This window comes from Drosophila virilis, chromosome 4 (genome assembly GCF_030788295.1).
Source record: "Drosophila virilis strain 15010-1051.87 chromosome 4, Dvir_AGI_RSII-ME, whole genome shotgun sequence".
NCBI lineage: Eukaryota > Metazoa > Arthropoda > Insecta > Diptera > Drosophilidae > Drosophila > Drosophila virilis.
The window spans coordinates 18,652,628-18,668,875 of NC_091546.1; the positions used below are offsets into that span (position 1 = coordinate 18,652,628).

A 16,248-nucleotide genomic window follows, 5' to 3' on the forward strand; every position below is an offset into this window, starting at 1 on the left:
ATTTTACACTTATTTATTTGATCTAGCAATGTACCTGAATATTATCGGAATCTCGAGAAACATGCTTTGAAGCAAATTCCAACGTGAATGCGTATTTACAGGGTGTACCATTCTATGCATGTAGTCACAAAATAAATAATATTTTAATGACAACTATTCAGGTTGTTGCCTATTTAAAAATTTATATTGCGTCAAGCGAAAATAATATAATTTTAATTAAAAACAAATTACATCCACAATTTGATAAAAAGCCTTAAAACTTGACAACAAAAAACACGTTAAACAGAGATAAAAAAAATGCGGCGAAGTTTTGCCACGCACCACAAGTCTATCGAGAAGTTGAACCTTTTTAGCCTATACACAAACCGCGCGCACAGCTAGAAAAACTTGCTAACACTTTACACAACTGTCTGCGCAGAGCGCCGCGCTGTCTGTGGGGCGCTTTGGGCAGTGACGCAGGCGTCAGCGCAGGCGTCGGCGCTGGCAGTGACAAACCCTGGCACAAGTTGTATCTAATTTAAAGTTTATAATCTAGACAGACAAATGCTCACTTACCCAACTGTCTTTTATTGTAATTAAATGGAGTTTTGTACATGTTTTTAGGTTTATTTGCACTTTAAAACACAATTTAATTTGTACGTACACAAAAACGCGCACTAATTTTCACACATAACGGGACTAACAATTGTGAACAGAGCTATAACAGAGGCTTAAAACTCGACACGCGTTATCGATTGTTGTTTCATTCACAATAGATACAGTGGTGGCAGTAAATTAAACAGTTGCCAAAAATATTGTTCCACTAACGAAAACCGCTTGAAACTGGGAAAAATGATTTAAAAGAAAATTTAAATGATTTTTTACACAATATTAATAGTGCAAAACATATATAAGCGAATTTTAGTATCAAGACATAAACAAAATAAATTATTCTGCAATGTCGATGCAGTATAAATAAACATCTAACACAGATTGTGTGTATATATAATTTATTAAATAATTGAACATTTCTATGTATTTGATACAAAACGTCATCAGTACAGATATGCAGTTGAGATATACATAAAGTTATATAGAGTGCAAAATGCATAGATAATATTGCTTATCTATAAGGATAATATGTAAGACCTTCAACTTGATATGTTTAATCAATAATTTAAGTAAACGGAATGTGAGATAAGATACTAAAAACAAAAGTTTGCATATTTTTACAAAAGAAAAGCATTATATAAATATGAAACAGGGTTTGGTATAAATTATAGCAGCTAAATAAGCCAAAAACGAATGTGTTATCAAAGTAGGAATGCACAATAGGTAATTGACTATAGGTCCTAGTTATATAAATTATTGCATTTATAATTTATAATTATTATATATATATATATATATATATATATTATTTATGTGTGTGTGTGTGTGTGTGTGTGTGGGAGTCTTTTTAGATAGCTTTACTAGTTAGCTCGTATTGTTCGATTTTTGTTCATATTGGTCAACATCAAAGATATATATGAAGTTAGCAGATCGTCCATCTTATAGCCGAGAGATGTCTCGCAGAGCAGCTTCGAGCCACGCACCAGATTCCCAATTGTCATATGGAAGTATGTATTGCCTGATGACCAGTTCGAGATGCGTGTAAAGGGATGAGTAACCAGTATATCCTGCAATTGTATTAAATATTTATCAATAAAATATGCTACACTTTTGACAGGTTTATTGTGCTTCTCATACCTTTGTTACCGGATGTATGAGACTCACGCCGTGCTTGTTAATGGCAATGAGCAGCATTTCGGGATAGTTCGGCTCGGTGGTTTGCTTCACTTCAAAAAAGGCAGAGCCAAAGGTGGGCCATCTGCGATTGCGAAAAGGACAGAATGTTAAACGGAAACAAAGAAGTAGAAAACTACGCGCTCGCACATACCTGTAAACGATCTTTAGGAATGCAACTTTGGCATCCTCGGAGCTCATGCCGCCATCCTGATTATATGAGGCAACAATGGAGCGCTTCCATTCGCTGGTGCTCTGCATTTTCATAATATCAGAGGGTATCAGTTCGCGCAGCATTTGTCTAGAATATTAATGGCGTTCAGATACATATGAATACAAAACATGGATAGATGACACTCACGGTATGGCCTGCAGCTCCTGTTTGTTCTCGCCAAAGCGTACACGAAAGACAAGTGCGGCCAATTTGGCGGCCTCTTCGCGCGAGCACTTATGATAGCCGCGCAAGAGCTTGGGCAGCTCTTGGTGATAGTGGAAGATGAGATCGGCATTGCGATCCTTGCCTGGCACCGTATTCGTCCATAGTTTCTTCATGAAAAATACCTGATAGGTGAACTGCGGATTGGCGCCCTCGCGTATGGGTCGCGCCTTTTTTATCCAGTCGGTCAGATGGCGGACAAAGTCAAAGAAGAAATCGCCCTCCGGCACCGAAATCACTTTGTCAGCGATTTTCACAAACAGGGAGAAGCCCTCGCTGGTGCGCAGCGAAAGACGTTGCGAGATATTGTTGCAAAAGTCTTTGGCGCGCGTGGATGAGTCCACTTCGAAGGCCTCATCGGTGTCGTCCGGGAAATAGACCTTGTGAAAGATTTGCGTTGTCTTGTGCTGTATGGCCTCGACTTCGACTTGATGCGGCGGATATTTGCGCTGTCCATGGCGTATGGTTTTCTGCAGGCGATGCATCGAGTCCTGTGAGATGGGATGACGGCGTGTACGCAGAAATAGCAACAGTTCCTTCAGCAAGCCCTGCGAGCAGGCAAACAGTCCGGTTGCCAGCCACATTAGCTCCCAGCCACGCTCCTCGGACATCCGATTGCGATTGTCCGTCAGCTGCTTCATCAGCTGGCAATAGATCTCGTCGCGCAATATCTCATGCTTGAGCGGACCATCGAATATGTGATCGGTTATCTCGTTGCCCATGCGTGGTCGCTTCGATGGCAAATCGCCCATATATTTGAGTATGGCAGCAAAGGCGAAGCACGCCTCCTCGACCAGCTCCTCCTTGCTCTGCAGCTTGCGCAACAGCGGCGCCTTGATCGGATCCCTGGCATACCGCCACAACTCCTCGCTGCGCTTCGAGCCGAGCGTCAGGGTTTTGGACATGGTGCGCTTTGGTGGCAAACGGAAATGATCCAATGCATATTCCATAAGCGTATGCGGACGATCGCGCGGCTCCACAACGCCGCCATTTGATACCATGCTGAGACGCCGGCCATGATGCGCCTCCTCGATGTTAAACAATGCCAATATGTCCTGTGGCGGTTTACTCAGCGTTGGCAGCACATAGACCGTCTCGGCTGGAAAATCGCCACGCTCCTGTGTCCGATCGCATCGTCCAATGCACCAGCCATTGTTGAGCACCGACTCGCCGCACGACTCATCCTCCAGTATGATGAGATCGCCCTTGAAGAACGACAAGAAACTGGTGCCGTCCGAAGGTGCGCGATAGTCCTGCAGCGCAATCACATATTTCGATCTGCAAATGGTGTGTGAAAGAAATCGATTAGCAATAGCTATCGATTGGTTCTATGGTTCACTTACCGCTTCTTGAGACCATCCAAGAAATATACGACCAGATCGCGTATATCCTCCGCATTGGGACTCTGGAATGTGAACTCCTCGCCCCGCACCGTGGACAGGCTGAAGGTCTGGGTGAAGACCTTGTTTGTCTTCTGGCTGGAAACAGCTGTGATCTCGGGAAAACTAAGCTCGAGCAGCACTTGCTCCTGATCGTCAACCACATAGACGCCCGTCCAATTGACCGCTATGATCACATCGTTCTTGGGCAAATTGGGGCCCGAATTGCGATAGGCCTCATAGAAGCGCGAGAAAAGCAACGGCCACTTATACTTTGCATAGCTAACGATATCCTCCTTAATCTTGAGCGATGCTATCTTATCCTTGACATAGTATGACTTCTTGTAGGCCTGCAGCACCAGCGCTGCCCAGCGCTCAATGGCCTTATCAATGCCACTGAGACAGAAATCGGGTATGAAATTGGGCAACAGCGTGAACAGCCGCTCCATGGACATGTCTGTGCCGTATTCAATGAAATATTGCTGGGCGGCAATCATGGCCAGATCCTCCTCCTTGTCGCAGCGATATTCGCCAAATTTAACGCCACGCACAACCTGCTGATAGATGAGATTTGTGGCCACCTGATCATTGGTTGGCTCATGCCATGGCGCAAAGATCTCCTTGCGAAAGAATAGACGCCACGGTGCATTACGCTCCTGGGCGCCCTGCTCCTTGGCATACTGTTCGCATTGTGATATGGCGTCCATCACATGATCACCGCCGCTGCCCAGCGAGCTGACCTTATCGAAGAGCGCAATATAGAGCGAGAATCCGAACTGATCCTTGAGCGTTATCTTATCCGAGAGCTGATTGCATAGCTCGCGTGCCGTTGTCGCCGAATCCGCCAGCAACGTTTTCGTGTTGCCGTCCATAAATGTGATGGGCAGCATGATGGGCTTCTTGGATTTGGTTGCCTGCAGTTCCAGCCACGAGGGCGGCTGATTGCGTGTACCATTGTTAAATGTGCGCTTCAGACGCTCCTCACAATACGGCGCATAACCGGGCGGGCCCTCCCTAATGAACGCCCTCAAATAATTAACAAACTTCTCCGATGGCGCAAAGCAGCCGACGCATAGCGACAACAATATCCAGCCGCGTGCATGGGATGATTTTAATGGATTGTTGGTCAGCTGCTTGCATATCTGGCAGTATATCTCATCGCGCAGCTCCGCCCGCAATATGCCATGGCCAATGATGAAGTGCAGCTTCTCCAGATTCGATGTCGGACGCGATTGCAGCCACGACTGATAGCTATCCGCCGTATACTCATCATCCTGCAAGCGCCGTCGCACATCCTCGCCCAGTTTGTTCTTTCGTTTCAATGTGAGCGAGACCAGCTTGTGGCGGATCGAGCGTGGTTTTTGCTTGAGAAACGCCTCCGGATCGAGTCCCATCAATTGAGCCTCCTGGAATTCCTGTCAATAGAATGCCAAATGAAATAGTAATACAAATTATTTATAATTCACACGCACCTTGCTTCTGATGAAATTGCGTCCGAGTGTTGCCGTCACCTTGGACATGACCGATGTGGTGTCCATGCGATCCATGGTATGATATTTAGGTTCCTGCATGTCGCCCGTAAAACGTAATATGGTTATCCATAACGCCTGTGCGGCCAGTTGATCGCCTTGCGTGTGAAGCGGCAAGAGCGGATGCTTCAGTGCCTTTTTGGCATACTGATGATTCACATTGCCCTGGAAATAGGTGGCCGCAAATTTCTGGAATTTATATTCGGATAGATCCTCCTCATCCTCGGAGATATGCATGGGCGCAATGATGTCCTCCTGATTGACGGCCTGTGCATGCGGCAGATCATTGAAAACGGACGTCTCACGGCCGCCATGTGGTGTCGGTGCATCGCTGCTTGAATCGGGCAGAAAATCGAACATGGCCTCAACCAGTTTGCCATCGTCGACGGGCTCCTCCTGTTTGCGGGCCGCATCATTGATAATATTCATTTTGACCTCAACGCGACGACGATCCTCGAGCTGCTCCTGCAGCTCCCGACGCTCCAGCTCATGCAATCGATCCCGATAATGCTGTTCGGCTATCTCGCGTGCATGCTTATTGCCGCGATGCAACAGCTCCTGCTCCTCCAGTTTGCGCAGCTGCAACACTTCGGCAAACTGTTTATGCTCCAGCCGCAGCTTGCGATATCGACGCACTGCAATCATGCGCCGCACATGCGATTGTATCTTAATGACCGCCCACATCTTGTGACCATATTCACGGCGCACCAGATAGCCGCGAGCGTGCGCCTGCAGCCCCACAATATGGCCACGCAAATGACGGAAGCGATGCGACAGGACACGCGAACGTATCAGCGCCTGCAGACGCATATAGCCCACACGCATGCTGCGATAGCGTTTCCGCTGGGCATAGCCCTTCCACACGCGCTGGACACTGATCGCAGCGGCGCGCAGTCTTAGATAGCGACGCCTATAGACCCAGCCGCGTATGCTGCGCTGCAGTATTAGTATTTTGCGTGTTAGCACACGATCGCGTTCCTGCTCCAAATACAAGTCGTGCGCATCCTTCAGAAAGACCTTGGTGTGGCCCAATTGATAATCGGATTTGCCCAGCACCATGCCGCATATGCGTGACGTGGCCGCCAGACAGTCGGTACGATGTGCGGGCGGTACGCCGGCAATAAGGAAACGATAGCGTTCAACGAATTCCCGAAAACCGTGTCGTATGGGATAGCCGGCACGTCGGATCCGTATCGTCTCCATCATGCCAGAGTAGCGCAATTGGCGACAACAGAGGCCACGATCGAACATCATTGGCTTTTTCAGTTCGTTGGGCTTAATGCAGCGTATAAAGAACGGCTGGCAGCTGCTCAATGTCTTCATTAGGGCATCGAGACTCTTTCGGAATTGTGTTGACAATGTGGGCGTACGTTTGCGCGTCTCGGCGCCCATCTCAATGTCCTGTGCGAATATTTGACGCAAGAATTTATTGCCACTCTGGCTGACCAAATGCAATAGATCGGGACTGAATGTATCACGATTCTTATCAAGAAATCCGCGCGTATCATAGAAAACAATGCCAGCAAAATGATTTAAGCCGAAACTTGTATTGATATCCGATTTGGGTTTCAAATAATTTTTGTGCGCCCCATGCGTTTTGTGCAGCTTGGCGAGCATCGTCTGATCGGTGCCCTTGGGGAAGCGCGCCTCCTCATCGATCAGTGCCATTATGTTCAACTGTTTAATGGCAATCAGATCGAGCGCATCCTGATTGTCCACAAACTCAATGTGCTGCCAGTTGATTGCCTCGTGATTGTATTCCTCCTGTTCCAATTTGAAAATGTGCTGTACAAAGAATTGCTGCAGATTCTCGTTCGCATAGTTGATACAAAACTGTTCAAAACTATTCTGATCGAAATTCTCGAAGCCAAATATGTCCAGGACACCGATGGCGTTGCGTGATGTTGCCTTCGGTTTAAATATGGCCGTGTTTATTTTACGCACAATATGCACAAAGAGACGTCCATAGATGCCCTTGACGAAGGCGTCACGCACATCGACCGACTGATCCCTGGACAGCGTAGAGACGACCGTCTCTCCATGCGCGAACAGCGTCCGGCGTGTCAGTGCATCAATTAATGGCTGTATGGGCAGGCCAAGCAGGCCGGCCACACGCTCCACATTAATATGCTCGGGTATTTCCGTTGCATCCAGATTATCCACAACGGTCGCTTTATATTTAATATTGCCGCAATGCAATAGCGCCGCCAGCAGCTTGATTATTTCCCAAATCTCCTGGTCCGAGAACAGCAGCACCTTCATCGCCGATCGTATGTCCGAGAATTCGGCGGCATCGTCGCGTCCCTCGCACGTGATGCTATTGCCGCCAGTCAAGTATCTGGTAAATAAAATATTTTATAAATATGATATTCTGATTTATGATACAAGGGCGTAAGGTGTTTAAATAATAAGATATCTTTAGCTTATCCTATATCTTATACTTTCTTAAACTTTCATCTACTATCTTCTATATTCTATCTGTTATCCTCTATCTTATATCTTGTAGCTTGCATTTTATATCTTATATCTTATCATATATCCTGTATCTTACATCTTACATCTTATATCTTACTTCTTACATCTTACATCCTACATCTTACATCTTATATCTTACTTCTTACATCTTACATCTTACATCTTACATCTTACATCTTACATCTTACATCTTACATCTTACATCTTACATCTTACATCCTACATCCTACATCCTACATCTCACATCCCACATCTTACATCTTACATCCTACATCCTACATCTTATATCCCACATCTTACATCTTACATCTTACATCTTACATCTTACATCTTACATCTTACATCTCACATCTTACATCTTACATCTTACATCTTACATCTTACATCTTACATCCTACATCCTACATCTTACATCCCACATCTTACATTTTACATCTTACATCTTACATCTTACATCTTACATCTTACATCTTACATCCTACATCTTACATCTTATATCTTACTTCTCACATCTTACATCTTACATCTTACATCTTACATCTTACATCTTACATCTTACATCTTACATCTTACATCTTCATCTTACATCTTACATCTTACATCTTACATCTTACATCTTACATCCTACATCTTACATCTTACATCTTACATCCTACATCCTACATCTTACATCCCACATCTTACATATTACATCTTACATCTTACATCTTACATCTTACATCTTACATCTTACATCTTACATCTTACATCTTACATCTTACATCTTACATCTTACATCTTACATCTTACATCTTATATCTTACATCTTCTATCTTATATCTTATATCTTCTAGCTTATATCTTATATTTTATATCTTATTATATCGCTTATCGTACATCTTATATCTTTAATCTATAAAAATCTCACTTGTAGTCGGCAGCTGCGCCCAAATCCAGACGACTCTTCTCATCGGCGGAGAGACCCGCCAATATGCAGTAGAAGACATGATAATTGCGTTCGCTGTGATTCTGCGAGACGATGCGCGACTTCTCCAACAGATATTGCTCGATCTTGGCGCCCTCGATCACCCCGTTGGCGCTGAAGTGTATGTCAATGTACTTGCCGAAACTACAGAAAACCCGATAATAGTCAATTGAATCAATTAAAATAAAAATGAAAATGCATTATTTACCGCGAGGAATTGTCGTTGCGTATCGTTTTGGCATTGCCAAAGGCCTCCAGTATGGGATTCGCCTCCAGAATTTGCTGTTCGATCCACGAGTGCTTGCCACTGATCGCAGCCAAATATTGTAGTATCAGCTTTGTGCTCTCCGTTTTGCCAGCTCCCGACTCGCCAGATATCACAATGCACTGATCCTGGCGATAACGCTTCATATGCGCATACGCATTGTCGCCAATCGCAAAAATATGCGGCGGCAGTTCCCCAATTTTGCGCTCCTTATACAGCTTGATCTGATCACCCGTGTAGATGGGCAATATCTGATACGGATTGACGGCGACCAATATGGAGCCGGTGTATGTCTAAAATGTTCAAAATTATTTAAGCTTTATAAGCTGTTTATAGGGTATAGAGGGTATATAAGCTGGCTTAGGCCATTCAGATGTCGAATTTCAAGTTTTTTAACTTGTGGAACAAAAATCAAAATAAATTAAATTTAATTAAATGTAATTATTGTTATTTTTTTTAGTTCATCTTTCTATATTTTTAATTAATTATAATTTATGTTCATTTAAATGCAATTTTTTTTTTTATAATAATTCGCAAACATTTCTCCACTTACATATATCAGATTCTCTTTGTAGCGTATGAGCAGATTACGTAGGATGCCAGCTTCGTGCAGATCCCCCAGAGATATCATATCCTCGACACCCTGGACGGATGAGGCGTGCATCGCCTTGATGCGACGCTCCGGTGCAAGCCAGACCTCGTCGCCATCATCATCGCGCACCTGGATGCGACGACCCTCCGCGGAGATGACACGTGCTCCAATGGCCACATCGAATTCCCGCCCCGATGCGGGTTCTATCCAGATGTAGTCACCCTGTCACAACAAATACACAAGTGCTTACAATTTGACATTACAGTTTACGAGCCATGGATTGGGTTGCCATGGACATTTGACGAGGGCCATAAAACTTTGCGCAGTGATGTGTTTTTTTTTTTTACAACTTTTTTTTTTTTTTTGTATTTTAAAGAATCACTTGAGCGTAACGCAAAAAGCCAGCCAGGGACAGGCGTGATAGATATACGAGGCACGGGAGCTATTCACACAAACAAATTCAAAACGGAAAACGAAAAGCCAGAACGCAACAAAGTGCTGCACATGAAGATACCCTGTATTATGTATAGCCTAGCTCGTCGTATTGCGGCTGAGACAGAAGCATTCAATCAGATGGAAAAAGATGAAGTCTACTATACAATTCGGATTGTAGCAAAAGTATGCATAACTCTATCATAGCCACTTTCCCTAATAGCTACAGGGTATATGCATAGGTGGACTTCCGTTTGGCATGAGATGGACAACAAAGTTTCTCAGTCTTTCTCTTAACTTACACGTGTTACAATCACCATATTCGTCGTCCTTCATTTACTGTTCCTGGCTCTCTGGCATCCAATGCAAAGCCCGTTTAGCTGTCGAAAGAGAGCAGAAGAGAGTTGAGTCGAAACAGTTGCTCTTTGTTTGAATATAATAGACATAAACAGCAACAAGTTGCTGCAGGCGCTTAAAACCGGCTTAAAGAAAGATGAAAAAACAAACAAGTATAAGAGTTGGAAGGGGCTAGGGGGGGGGGGGGGGGGGGACAAAATAAATAAGGTGAAGTTTACGGTAAATTGAAAGAATTTACAAAGCCGTCGCCGTCTTCGTCTTTTCTTTGTGCTCTTCCCCTCTGCCACAAGCTGTTGTACAAATGTCTCTATCCATTTCCTCATTTCTTTGTTGTTTCCACAGGGTGCCAAGGGGAGGGGGGGGTGTGTGATCAAAAGTCCAATCAGAAAACCCTCACTGATTCGTTGACAATTCATGCCCAAATACAAATCGAAAGACCACAAAAGCCAAAAACCTTTAGACATGCAAAAATGGCCCAGGCACAATTTCACTTTTCAAAACTATTGTGTCTTCTTCTTCCAATCAGAACAAGCGGCATTCGAGGCTCAACTTTTGCGTTTGTTATGCAAATAATCATTTTATATCGTTTTCCTTTTCTTTATTTTTCTTTCGATTTGTTTTCATTGAAAAAATTTACTTTCATTACTTATACGGCAAACTGAGCGATTCGTTTAGGCCATAGAAATTTGGTGGCCCAAATGAAAGGCTGCCTGTTCATAGCTAACGGTTGCGGGGGGATGTTTGTAGGAAGGGGTGGGGAGGGGGGGGGTCTATCTATCTATAGGTGCGCTTGATTCGAGCATAAACTACGTGCAAAAAGAAAACAATTTAAGTCCTCAATTCTATTAAAAGTCTTGAGCAAAAACTTATATTACATTTCGAATAGTTTTAAAAATAAGTTTAAAAAAATATATAACATTTTGTAGCTTTTTTTCAAAATCTTACTTTAGGTATTTCCTCTTCGGAAACGTATTTCGAAAAATACAAAGTTCGTTAGATAAATGATCGGAAAATAAGTGGAAACTAATAGAAGAACTATGCAAAAGTCCTAAGTTTGGTATTCAATTGAATAAGACTTGTTTTGTCTTGCATGTATTCCTGTTCCTATCAAGATCAATGATCGGAAAATAAGTGGAAACTGATAAATAAAAAAAAAAATGTACAAAGGTCCTCAGTTTGGTATTCAATTGAATAACAAATGTTTTGTCTTGCGTGTAAAACAGTTACGTATATAATCTCACATATGTATTCCTGTTCCTATCAGTTATCGAACTTGATACTTTAGATTCGAAAAACAATTGTTCAGCTAGTCCAAGCCTTAAGCCAAGCACATGCGTCATAAGATAATTGCACAGTTGGAGGCGTCTCTGGCAAGTGATATACTAATTGCATGTATGAATGTCTGTGTGTATGTGTGTGTGTGTGTGTGTGTGTGTGTGTGCGTGTGTGTGTGTGTGTGTGTGTGTGTATGCGTGTGTGTGTGTGTGTGTGTGTGTGTGCGTGTGTGTGTGTGTGTGGCTAGGTATGTAATTGCAGACAGACGAAATAACTAAAGCAGCATTTTTTTTTGTGGCACAGAAACTTCGAGCCATACACATGCACACATACATACAGATACATATACATATGCATACACATACACACATAACATAGGTATAAAAGTACGTTAAACAGTCTGGTTACGCTCTGACGATCAAAATACAATGCATACAACAGCACCCCGCTCCCACACATAATAGAGCGAGTGAGAGAGAGGGCGACAGGAAGAGAGATGGGGGCAGGAAGAGAGAGAGGAGGGCAGTTAGAGAGTGGTAGACGAAGAGGGGAGGGCAAAGTGAGAACGGAAGGAAGATAGGAGAGGGGGAGGGAGGGGGGAATACTGGGAGAGAGTGCCCAAACTTTTGAGCAGACCCTCTGCACAACATTATTTAAAATATGTATTGCCTAACAATGTTATCAGTAAACAAAACTGATAAGCCGCGACGCCTGTTAAAGTGAGCATAATCAAAACTAAACAAATAATAAAAACATTATCATTGCAGCGACATCTTGACTCATTTTTCGTTTTAGGCACGTTTCAATTGAAAATATGCACAACAAGAGACAAAAACTCTAAGTAGAAGATAGCTAAAGCTACACATTATCTGATTGGAATATCTTGGCATTTCTTGACGGTACAAAAAGTCTAATCATGTAAGCAATAACAGGAAAGAAATATGATATGCTCAATTGCGCTGAGAATGCATTAAACGTAACAGTGATAAATTATCTGATTAGAGTTTGGTGACAGATTTAAAAAGTCCAAGCACAAGCATGTTAACTTTAGCAGAAGCACAAATCTGATTGGACTATGTCACATATTGGCACGTATGGGAAATGCACGCGTGCAGGTGTGTGCTCGTGTGTGTGCTTACATATGTGAGAGTTCACCAAGAGTCATTAGTGAAAGTTCGTATACCGCTGCCACGTACATTACGCTTTAAGTATAATATCTATCTGCATACTTTATGATTTCGTTTTTGTTGTTGTTGTTGTTGTTGTTGTTTCACTATGACATTAACAGCGCTTCAACTGTTAGGCTGCAGTACAGAGCGCATTTACAGTTGCTCTTTTTAAATCTTCCAAATTGTACAAAGTGCGTTGTAAGAGAGTGTGTGTGTCTGTTTTTTTTTTTTTTATTTTTATTATTATTATTATGCCGATGCCGACCTTAAAAAAAGTTTCACCAAACAAACAGAAAGTCGCCGCCGCTGGCTGCGTGTGCGGCTGCTGTTGCTGCTGCAAAGTCGCGAAAGCTGCGCAGCCAACAACAATAACTATGTTAGCAGAAACGTAAAAACACACACACACACACACACAAAGTGGGGCTTTTTAGGTGTTTTATTGAAAAAGGGTTCTCAGCGCTGCAAGCTACAAAATATCCCGTTGTGCAACAAACCGGCCAAACAAGTGTTGTTTTTGTTGTCGTTGAATTTAATTCTGGCCCCGGCTCAAGCGCAAGCTCAAGGCTTGCGAGCGAGTTATCTAGTTTTTTCTTTTCTATGAATTGAATGCGTGTGTAAAAGAGAAAGACACACAGAGAGAGAGAGAGAGAGAGAGAGATGGGGAGAGCGCGCAGCAAGGGGCACCCATGCGGCTGCTGCAATGTGAGCCGCTCTTTCTACACGGCTCTCTCTTTTATGGGCTCTTTAACAGGTGCGCAAGTGTGTGTATGAGTTAGTGTATTGGTGTTTGCTATACTCTCTCTCTCCCTCTCACTCTCTCTGCGCCTGTGTGTGTGTTTGTGTATGCGCATATTAGTACCGTTCTAGACAACGAAACCTGAAGCGTAGCTAACCATAATTTGGTCAGAGGCTTAGCCAGAATGCAGCCACGTCTCAGCCGCAGACCAAAGCTCATCTGTTGACACACACACACACACACACACACACGCATATACAGCATATAAAGAGATGAAAACATGTTGGGTGTCAGTTTCACTTGTGACCCTTAAAAAAACAAAAATAACTACGCCCTTGGCAAGCTTTGATACTCTTATTAGATTTTCAGCGCACTTTTCTAGTTTCACACAGACACACACACACACTAACACATGGCTTGCAGGGTGAATGCACTCATTTTTTTTTGTTCTTCACTGTTGAAAAGTTAGAAGAGAGCTTTTGATTTTTTAAACAGCGCTCGATAATAAATTTATTTTTGCCAAGTTCTCGGCTAGCGGCCATTAACGTATATAATTAACACTTTGTACACTTTTAGCTACGGGCTAGTACCAGTTCCAGTTGGAGGTGCACAGTTCCAGGTAACAGAACCAGGCAAAACTTGTAGCTTTGGGAGCTTAGTTAAAGCGGTATATTCTTTTTAAAAACAGGTTACATAAATAGGTCACGCACCATCGAGTGCAGCGCGCAACAGGTTAACAATGGCAGTTTGGACTTTAACTTAAACTTAAAAATATTGGCACTTTCGGTAACGCAAGCACACGCGTTTACACATTCGCTTAGCTAATTTGTTATTGGCTTGGGTGATTTTTTTTTTCTTGCTTTTTTTTTTAACGGTAGTTACCTCAACAACCAAAATAACCAACCGAGCACAAAACCGAACACGACCGATCGCTGCAAACAAAAATTGTGGACTGTCGGCAGTGTGACCGGACTCGGTTAGCGTAAAAACGGCGCAGCACGAATATGGCAATGTGACCGAACTGCTTGCTACTCAAGTGCACCAACAATTTCTGACGTCATGCAGCTGTTTTTTCTTACTTTCTATTAAATGAATGCAGCTAACTAGAAAATTTAAATATATATGCCTGATTTAATGTGACAGCTATTCAAGTTAAGAGACGCACAAATTATCCAAATACACACATGAAACTCCCTCCGCTAAAAGCTGACAACCCTGGTGGCGTGCATGCTGTACCCCAACTGCAGGCAAACTAAAAACTGATTAAAAAACAAGAACACACACACATACATATTTATATATTATATATTTGTATATTTTTTTTTTCTTTTTTATTGAAATTTTGTAATTTAGGTGGTCAGTGAATGCGTTCAAATACAAAGTGTATTCCTTTTCGTGTGCACATGCAATATCTAGTGTGGAGCAGGGGTGGAGGAGGAGGAGGGGGGGGGGGGGGGGTTCGCATGTAAGAATTTGGTGTAAATGAATTGAAGGACTCGAACTCGAACGCGGACTTAGCAGAACTTCCAACGATTGCCGCACTCGTTGCACATGACAAACGTGGTCATCGGCTCGTCCGCAGAGCGCGTCTGTAGCTGATTGTAGGTGCAGTTGCGCTTTTTGCACTTGCCACACTTGAGCAGATCGGTTTTGGTGCCCTGCACGGTGGCCAATTGGGCATCGTTGATTGCCTCCTTGACGAACTTTTCGCGCAGCTTCTTCATCTCATCGCTGGCCATTTCCTCGGGCGTCATTTTGGCCAATTGCTTGGCCGAGACGGCGCCGCACATGAAATTGCTGCGCAAGCCGGGATTCTTAGGATCCTTCAGATTGGCGACACGCGAACGTATGCGATTCTTGTACTTCATATCGGTATTCTTGAACTCCATATAGATGGCCTCCTCCAGCTCGGCGGCCATCTCTTCGGGCTCGGCACAACCGTCCGGCACTTCGCCAATTTTTAAGGCATTCGCCAGCATCTCGCGGCACTTGAGCCGCACGGCGTCCGTCATGCCGCCGGCTGGAAATGTTGTTTGTGCCGCGGCGGGTTTCTTCTCCTCGCGTTTATCCTTTGTGGAAATGGCGCTGGTGCTGCTGCTGCTGCTGCTCGATTTATCCTTGCCACTCGATGAATTTGACTTGGTGGCACTCGAGGATTTTGTTGCGCTGGAGCCGCTATTGCTATTGTTGCTTTCCTTGCTGGCGGCGCTCTCCTTGGGCGTGCCGGGCGGCGCCGGGCTGGCTAGAAAACGTTTCCAATTCTTGATCAGCGTCTTGGCCAGCGCAATCACCTCGTCATCCTTGCTGCTCTTGCGCAGCTCATTGACCGTCATGCCGATGCGCGTCTTTGTCAATATCTCCAGATTAATGTTGAGCGTTTGCAGCGCCTTCAACAGATCCAGCGCCTGATCCTGGCCCTGCACAATCAATACAGTATGAAAAATTATGAAACTGGCACACGTACATTGCCTGCATTTGAATTGTTTTATTTACTCACTGCGCCATCGCTGGACGTCGATATTTTGCCAATTTTTTTCTGAATTCGAAACACTTCATCCTCGACGCTCATTTTGACAGCCGCTGCGGATAGAATCTATATATGAGAGTGTTTGTTAGAACAGAGGTTATGTTAATTGATGTTTAATGCGTTTGGCTTTTGTTTTTTTTTTTAGATGATTGGCTCTAATAAATAGGCATAATTGGTCTATTACATTATTTCCCTCCAATAAATGTTGTTTACTAATTTTTCTTTTATGTATTCTCTAGAGTTGCGTGATTCTATTTCGGAGCTAGTTCCAGTTCCAGTGTCTGCACACATAAGAGTGCCATTTTGAGTTTAACATTCGTTGTGCCACTGTTAATGGTATGGTATTTT

At 43.6% G+C, this 16,248-nt stretch overlaps 2 protein-coding genes across 3 annotated transcripts; both read right to left on the reverse strand.

Annotated features, from left to right (window-relative positions):
- Positions 1-982: 982 nt before the first annotated feature.
- ck (myosin-VIIa ck) lies at positions 983-14,353 on the reverse strand. Of its 2 annotated transcripts, XM_032437851.2 has the most exons (11): positions 14,256-14,353; positions 10,139-10,216; positions 9,366-9,626; positions 8,756-9,105; positions 8,491-8,691; positions 5,052-7,446; positions 3,544-4,994; positions 2,126-3,478; positions 1,919-2,065; positions 1,729-1,849; positions 983-1,658 (listed from the first exon to the last, which is right to left on the reverse strand). In XM_032437851.2, the coding sequence occupies exons 2-11, from the start codon at positions 10,154-10,156 to the stop codon at positions 1,452-1,454; spliced, it is 6,504 nt and encodes a 2,167-aa protein (XP_032293742.1). In that variant the 5' UTR covers positions 10,157-10,216; positions 14,256-14,353; the 3' UTR covers positions 983-1,451. The 2 variants fall into 2 exon arrangements, with proteins under 2 accessions (XP_032293742.1, XP_070065450.1); XM_070209349.1 differs by lacking the exon at positions 14,256-14,353 and having other exon boundaries at positions 10,139-10,233.
- Positions 14,354-14,666: 313 nt separating this feature from the next.
- Positions 14,667-16,234, reverse strand: TfIIS (RNA polymerase II elongation factor). Its single transcript, XM_002051464.4, has 3 exons — positions 16,085-16,234; positions 15,871-15,966; positions 14,667-15,790 (listed from the first exon to the last, which is right to left on the reverse strand). The coding sequence occupies exons 2-3, from the start codon at positions 15,940-15,942 to the stop codon at positions 14,888-14,890; spliced, it is 975 nt and encodes a 324-aa protein (XP_002051500.1). The 5' UTR covers positions 15,943-15,966; positions 16,085-16,234; the 3' UTR covers positions 14,667-14,887.
- Between the last annotated feature and the right edge of the window lie 14 nt (positions 16,235-16,248).

Excerpts from the sequence above, each read along its gene's own strand:
- ck (XM_032437851.2), bottom strand. Across the intron at positions 9,106-9,365 it reads ACAAAGAGAATCTGATATAT|ACATACACCGGCTCCATATT; the intron begins GTAAGTGGAGAA and ends TGAACATTTTAG. Across the intron at positions 2,066-2,125 it reads CAGGAGCTGCAGGCCATACC|ACAAATGCTGCGCGAACTGA; the intron begins GTGAGTGTCATC and ends TTAATATTCTAG.
- TfIIS (XM_002051464.4), bottom strand. The coding sequence starts at position 15,942 with ATGAGCGTCGAGGATGAAGTGTTTCGAATTCAGAAAAAAATTGGCAAA. Across the intron at positions 15,791-15,870 it reads CGACGTCCAGCGATGGCGCA|GGCCAGGATCAGGCGCTGGA; the intron begins GTGAGTAAATAA and ends TTGATTGTGCAG.